The following is a 7,358-nucleotide window of genomic DNA, read 5'->3' on the forward strand; positions in this document are numbered from 1 at the left end:
ATTAAAATTCTACAAACAACTTATAATAATAATAATAAAATTAATGAACAAAATTCATCTATAAAAAACAAAAAATAATTAGACAATAATAATAATAAAATAATAAAACAATATTTTAATATGAATATGTTGGCTAGTAATCCCATGTGAGAAGTGTTAAATCTCTAAACATTCACCTAATAATTGGACAATATTTTAATGTGCACATGTTGACCAGTAATCCCATGTGAGCTCGATATAATAATGCCAAAAGCAGACGGATCCCTCATCGTAATATTTGTCGCACAGGAGACTGTCCGAGGAACACCCCTTCGCGGATGGCTGGAGCTAACCAGCCATATATTGGGTATTTAATGCCCTCAGAGCAGCACGCCACTTAGCCCGATAACACGGGAGCGGGCAAATATTATTTAATGCCGAATTTGCCCGCTCCCGTGTTATCGCGTTAAGTCGCGTGCTGCTCTGAGAGCATTAAATACCCAATATATGGCTGGTTAGCTCTTTCCTTCGCAGATGAGAAACATAACCCAGTGTTGTCAAAAATGAAAAAACTGCTGGAAGGTTGATATCTGGGGTATAAGCGTTGCCTAGGATATTCAACAATAAGATTGCGAAACCTCCCAAAACACACAAATCTTAATTTAAATAACACAAATCAAATTAAAATAGGAGTAGTCTACCGAGGCAGAAGAATGGCCCGGTTTCCGGCGTCGCCCGGAAAAATCTCCGGCTCCGGCCGCCGCCAATTCCTCTGCTCAGCTCCGCCACCCTCCTCGAGCTCCGCCCAGCGCCGCCGCGAGCTCCGTCCAGCTGGATTCCGTGAACTTCCAGAGATTAACAAAACAGGTATCCGTGGCGCATTGGTAGCGCGTCTGCCTCCAGCTTCGAAAGTTCCGTGTTCGACTCACGTCGGGTTCAATTTTGCGAGTTCGTTTATTTTGCTTGTTCGATTCACGTCGGGTGTATAACACGATGTCTTGGACGCGGATTTTGATTGGCAGGGAAGTGTTGCAGAATGCATGGGATCTACTGAAAGTATCGCATGCGAACTTCAGATTGTTGGGCTTCGGAACTGTTTCTTCCTCCGTTAATGCAATCGACGGCAAGCTTATGCTTGTGTGCACAACTATGACTATGACAAGCCCAAAGATTATTGATATGGCAAATGGAAATGGACATCGATTAAAGCTCTGAGAGATTTTTCTAATTACAGGATTGGATTTGGCATAATTTCCTAAAACCCTCATGACTCACCAATAGGTAGATGCTGTTTTCCGAAGAGCTGTGGAGTGTCCTGAATCATGAAGATGGGATCATTTTAACCCTCATGATTCAGGACACTCCACAGCTCTTCGGAAAACAGCATCTACCTATTGGTGAGTCATGAGGGTTTTAGGAAATTATGCCAAATCCAATCCTGTAATTAGAAAAATCTCTCAGAGCTTTAATCGATGTCCATTTCCATTTGCCATATCAATAATCTTTGGGCTTGTCATAGTCATAGTTGTGCACACAAGCATAAGCTTGCCGTCGATTGCATTAACGGAGGAAGAAACAGTTCCGAAGCCCAACAATCTGAAGTTCGCATGCGATACTTTCAGTAGATCCCATGCATTCTGCAACACTTCCCTGCCAATCAAAATCCGCGTCCAAGACATCGTGTTATACACCCGACGTGAATCGAACAAGCAAAATAAACGAACTCGCAAATTTGAACCCGACGTGAGTCGAACACGGAACTTTCGAAGCTGGAGGCAGACGCGCTACCAATGCGCCACGGATACCTGTTTTGTTAATCTCTGGAAGTTCACGGAATCCAGCTGGACGGAGCTCGCGGCGGCGCTGGGCGGAGTTCGAGGAGGGTGGCGGAGGTGAGCAGAGGAATTGGCGGTGGCCGGAGCCGGAGATTTTTCCGGGCGACGCCGGAAACCGAGCCATTCTTTTGCCTCGGTAGACTACTCCATTAAAATATCGCCTCAAAACACTATTTTAAATAACACAAATCAAATCAAGATATCACTTGGAAACTTTGGGCCAATATCAGTATCAAACCGTCCAAAAAATACACTAAACATAACTCCGATGGAAAAGGGAAGGAGAGAAATCGGTAAACCTTAAACGCTGGGATATGGGACGATACAGACCGCCGGAGATAAAGCGTCCGACCACCGAAAAACCGATGCGAACGTCGAGGCGACCAGGGTCGCCCTGTTAAACTACTAATTGTTTTTATGTCACACGGTGCAGCACTTAATGCTAAAATGCAACGTGGATACCGACCGTCGTCGAAAGCGTGGATGTTGGCCGCCGTCAAATTCTCCCCGCCGACGGCAAATTACGTTCGAATCTAGAAGAGTGCAAGCAAATCTTAAAAGCATTGACATCAGAATACAGGGATTGTATTTGTAAACTGGACAGCGCTATTAAGATTTCAGAATTTACGAATGTTCTCTCTAATTTTAAGGGATAAAGCTGTTGACTGCACCAGGGTTTCGACGAGGACGCAATATCTGAGCTTTAGCGCGGCATGGATCGAAAACGAGCACGCTTAGATGGGCAGGCAGGATTCACTCCTTACAACGCAGTCATGGTATCATCTTCTAAAGATTCAAGTGACCACAAAACAGATACAACTTCCTCTGTATATTCCAGTGACCACAAAACAGATACAACTTCCTCTGTATATTCCAGTGACGACAAAGCGAACAAATCTAAGAGGCATGCGGTAGACACTGAGGAAGGAGCACATCCAGACAATGATGAAGTGCTTTCAGGTAAGGCTGTCATGGCTTTATTCAATTTCAGGTAGTTTAATTTGATTTATGCACTTTGAGGTTTATTGAATTGGAACCAATGAGCAGGATTCAAGCATGACGGTGGCCATTTAGTTCCTGAACTGGCCACTCCGGTTACGAGGACCTCTCCTCCCGTGCGTGGTAACCGGAGCACGATTCCTGTGAAAAGGCCCGACATAGGAGGAACGAATGGAGTTGTGACTGTACGCCTGCATGTGAATAGCTTCTTGGTTGAATTTCAACCCTTGAAGCAAATATTACGCTACACCTTCCACGTCAGGGGGCCTCGTGAGGATTCAAATGTAGAGACACAGGAGATAATAGACAAACTAATTCAAGAAAATTACGCAGATGTCATTCCGGTACATGATGCCCACAAGCACATTTACAGTTCCATGCCGTTACGCCAAGGGCAGTTTACAGTCAAGTTATTAGAAAATCCCGAGAGGAAATTAGAGATGGAGTACGCAGTGGTTATCAAACTGGACGGCCAGTTTGATGGAAGGTGCTTTACAGAGGAGAGTAACCAAACTTTTCTGCAAGCAGTGGCCCTGGTCCTAAGAGACAATCAGCGTAGCCAACGGTTTTATAGGGCTGGCAAAGGCTTTTTTTCGAAGCAGGCAGACATGAATGAGCTGAACATTGGCGGTGGAATATTTGCATCCAGGGGGTTTTGCCAGAGCCTCAGGGTAACGGCCAGAGGATTGGCTTTGCATGTTGGAATCTCTGTTGTACCTTTGTATCGGAACATTGGGCTTGTTGATTATATTCAAGAAACCATTTTCTGGACTGAGTTTGGACCTTTATCTGTGAAGGACATTCACGACGTCCAGAAACATCTGCGCGGCTTGAAAATTATAACCACCCATGGGCGTACTCGTGATACATACAGAATTCAGAGGCTTAGCAGCCAAGCAGCTGGAGATATCTCTTCTGAAATTTCCACGGTTGGTTTCGTAGATTACTTCAAGCAGAAGTATGGCCGTGATATTCGCTTCAAACTCTGGCCTTGCGTGGATGTGAGCAGAAATCCAGCAAAGCCACATTATGTTCCTTTAGAATTTTGTGAGATCTGCGATGGTCAAAGAGTTCGTTATACTAGTTCTGGGTTTACAGAACTTACAAGGATGCAGAGATGTCCGCCATTGGCAAAACGAGTGGAAATGATCCATGACATCATGGCTAAACCAGATGGTCCTAGAGGGTGTGTTTAATAGGTTTTTCTGTTAGAAAATCCTATTATAATTTCATTTCAATTTCATTTCATTTCAATTTCATGTTTTGTTTTGGTTTTTGCAGGACTCATTTTACCCAATTTCAAATAACTGTGGCCGCCGATATGACTGAGGTTACAGGGAGGGTACTCGAACCTCCCTTGCTGAAGCTTGGAAATGGCCGTCATGTTCGTCCTAGGTGGGATGATCGACAATGGAATCTTGTCAAGAGTCACGTTTTCGATGGAAAGCGCATAGAAAACTGGGGTATCATCACTTTTAGTAATGGAAATGATACGACACATAGAAGTAGAGTGGAGAAATTCTACCATTTATTAGTACGGAAGTGTAAAGATATGGGAATATACATGAACGAGAAGCCCCTTGTATGTGAGTATGCTAGCATGGAGAAGTTTTGTGATCATTTCCAACTTCGAGAAATCTTTAACAACATCCAGAGCCAAACTAAAGGTGAGCTACAGATTTTGATATGCGTCATAGAGAATGGACTGCGTGTTGGCTACAACTCCCTGAAGCTTATATGTGACATCGAAGTGGGATTGATAACGCAATGTTGTTTATTGCAAAACGTGATTAGATGCAGTTATCCTGATGAAAGGAAAGCTTCCCAATGTTTGGCCAGCTTAGTAACGAAGATAAATGCAAAAGTAGGCGGGAGCAACGTTGCTCTTCATGAAAACTCGCTTTTTAAATCGCCGGGATCTGGGCATTGTAATCCGGTGATGATTATCGGTGCTCACGTAACCCATGAACTGGGAAAAAACTTACTTTCTATCGCAGCAGTGGTTGGCAGCATCAACTGGCCAGATTGTAACCGCTATTTGGCCAAAATCAAATTTCAAACGATGGTACGTCAAACGGGAAGTATTGAACAAATAGGAGAGATCTGCGTGGAGCTGCTGAGAGATTCCCTGCGCATAAATAAACAGCTTCCCAGTAAAATCCTCTTTTTCAGAAGCGGTGCAAGTGAAGGATGCCGCACGCTTTTCAAGTTTGAGCTAAGAAATCTGAAGAAAGCAATAAAGCAAAACATGCATTTCAGGCCAGCAATTTCATTCATTTTGGCATGGAGAGCTAAACAGACTAGACTTTTTCCTTTGGAAGACCAACCGCGCACAAGATCTGGCAACGTTATTCCCGGTACAGTAGTAGATACAAACATTGTACATCCATGGGAATTTGATTTTTATCTGTGCAGTCATTATACTCATAAGGGCACAGCTATACCCACGCGTTACCATGTGATGTGGGATGAGAATGCATTCACTTCGGACGAGCTACAAAAAATGGTGAATAATCTATGCTACACATCGGGGAGGTGTACAAAACCCGTTTCATTAGTTGCTCCCATTTACTACGCTCGTCTTGCGGCGCGTCGAGGACACCAGTACGCAGAAGCAGGATCTAAGTTGTTCTCGCCACCTTTTGAGTTACCAGAAGCGATTAAGGATACCATGTTCTTCTGTTGATTTAACCTCCAACCTCTTACCAGTAATGGATTTAATACTGCTATAGGTTCACAGCGACGGTTTTTCAAAATGATTAAATTTCTTTTGAATAATATTTTTGTACCAATTACGCTCATGTTCTAACACTTTTTGACTCTTTTATTATAACTTTTATAACGGTTACTGTTCCATTAACCAGTTTTTCTATTTTTTCATATTTATTAGTATATTTGTTTTATGTTATATATATTTTTGGAGTGCTTGGTGTATATTTGTCTGCTAATTTTCTGCAATTTGAAGTGTGATAGGAATTATATTTGATAAAAAATACACATTGTTTTATATGTAAGCTTTTTTTTATAGTTATAATTTTTCTTATCTGGTGCATTGTTTTATGTATAAACTTTTTATGGTTATAATTTGTCTTCTGGTTATACCATATTTCTTATGCTTCTCCATATTTGCATATGGTTGAAAATAATTAATATTATTTTGAATTAATGGAGAAAATGGTTAGGGATTTGGTTGCAACTTCCTAATTCTTAGTATTGTATTTAATGATGTAATCTTTCATTGATAAATAATAGAGTGTACGAGAGTGATCTCTCTCTTTTTTGAGTGTAGTCTCCAGGTGCAGGGCTTACCTGTGAGCTACATCTTCTTTTTTTTCAATTCTGTTCACATTTTATCTTAGTATCAGAGCTCAGACTGTAATCTTGTATCACCTCTTGTGACTGAAGTGCCTTTGTGGCCAACGTAGCGTGCCTTGTGGTAGAATTGCCTGTGTGGTTTGAGGTGCCTCTATGGCCGTGTGTACACAAAGAGCTTTGTGCTCAATTGAGTAGGTGGATTGCAGAACACCTTGCTCAGACTCGAATTTTCACGCTCACAGTAGCGCGGAATTGGCGCGGCTGTTTGGCCATTAATCGCGCTAGAGCGCCAAAATACCCGATTGGCGCGGAAAATCATCGCAAAATCGTGCCAGCAAATTTTACTCTAACCAATTTTTTCTTGGCGCAGATTTTTCGCTCGGGAATGCGCCAATCCGCTTGGGAACATGCCAATCCACCTTCAAGGAGATCTGCGGGAAGCCTCATCTTCGTTTGGCGATTTGCGAAGGGGCAGATCGGAGAAGTTGCAGATCTATCCGGGAGAGGCAGATCGGATCAGTTTTGATTAGATCGACTTTTTGGCTATATTGAAAAACGACGAATTTGCTCATTGGAGCAGAATTGATCTTGCTGAGTTGTCAGATATTGCCGGATCTGAATCAGTGAGTAGATCACAAGATCAGCAGATTGGAGTAGCCCGGTGGTGGCGTATTGAAGTTCCTGATCTGTTCGGTGGTAGCAGATCGGACTTGCCCGGTGGTGGCACATTGGAGTTCCGAATCTGTTTGGTGGTAGCAAATTGGACTTGCTCGTGGTGGCTCATTGAAGACTGATTCATCAGAGGATCAGAAATTTATCAGTCCAATATGAATAACAGGGATGAGCACTCAAGCAAGAAAAGATGTGGTCTTTTATTAGGCCAGTGGATTATTTGCTCAGGTTAATTTTGATGGGAATCGCCATCGCATCGACTTTCTTTATCCTTCAACATGGTTTTTTGGCTTCTAATGTTAATGAAAATGGAAGGTTTGTGTCCAACAAACCTCATCGGGTTGTTTATGAGACGCCTGTTTCTCGGTGTGCTCAGTGTCATTTGGGCTTGATGGTGAATTCGGGGGCTAAAGTGCTCCTAGGTTTGAAGAGAAAGACTCTGCGAGTTGTCGTGACGGGTGGAGCTGGCTTTGTTGGCAGTCATTTACTTGATAGGCTCATGGCAAGAGGCGACAATGTTATTGTTGTCGACAATTTCTTCACAGGAAGGAAGGAGAA

The 7,358-nt window shown here is 42.8% G+C and overlaps 1 protein-coding gene across 1 annotated transcript; it reads left to right on the forward strand.

Annotated features, from left to right (window-relative positions):
• The first annotated feature begins 2,527 nt into the window (after positions 1–2,527).
• Positions 2,528–5,499, forward strand: LOC149256921 (protein argonaute 7-like). Its single transcript, XM_089408036.1, has 3 exons — positions 2,528–2,774; positions 2,862–3,999; positions 4,095–5,499. The coding sequence occupies exons 1-3, from the start codon at positions 2,528–2,530 to the stop codon at positions 5,497–5,499; spliced, it is 2,790 nt and encodes a 929-aa protein (XP_089264162.1).
• The last annotated feature ends 1,859 nt before the right edge of the window (positions 5,500–7,358 follow it).

The sequence above is a fragment of the Pinus tabuliformis genome, chromosome 6 (assembly GCF_031772625.1).
Source record: "Pinus tabuliformis cultivar Carrire ecotype Pingquan chromosome 6, CPIR1, whole genome shotgun sequence".
NCBI lineage: Eukaryota > Viridiplantae > Streptophyta > Pinopsida > Pinales > Pinaceae > Pinus > Pinus tabuliformis.

What these genes read in the sequence shown, in the direction of transcription:
- LOC149256921 (XM_089408036.1), top strand. Translation starts at nt 2,528, where the DNA reads ATGGATCGAAAACGAGCACGCTTAGATGGGCAGGCAGGATTCACTCCT. An exon ending in CAATGATGAAGTGCTTTCAG is followed by an intron (nt 2,775 to 2,861) that starts GTAAGGCTGTCA and finishes ACCAATGAGCAG; the next exon opens with GATTCAAGCATGACGGTGGC. An exon ending in AAACCAGATGGTCCTAGAGG is followed by an intron (nt 4,000 to 4,094) that starts GTGTGTTTAATA and finishes TGGTTTTTGCAG; the next exon opens with GACTCATTTTACCCAATTTC.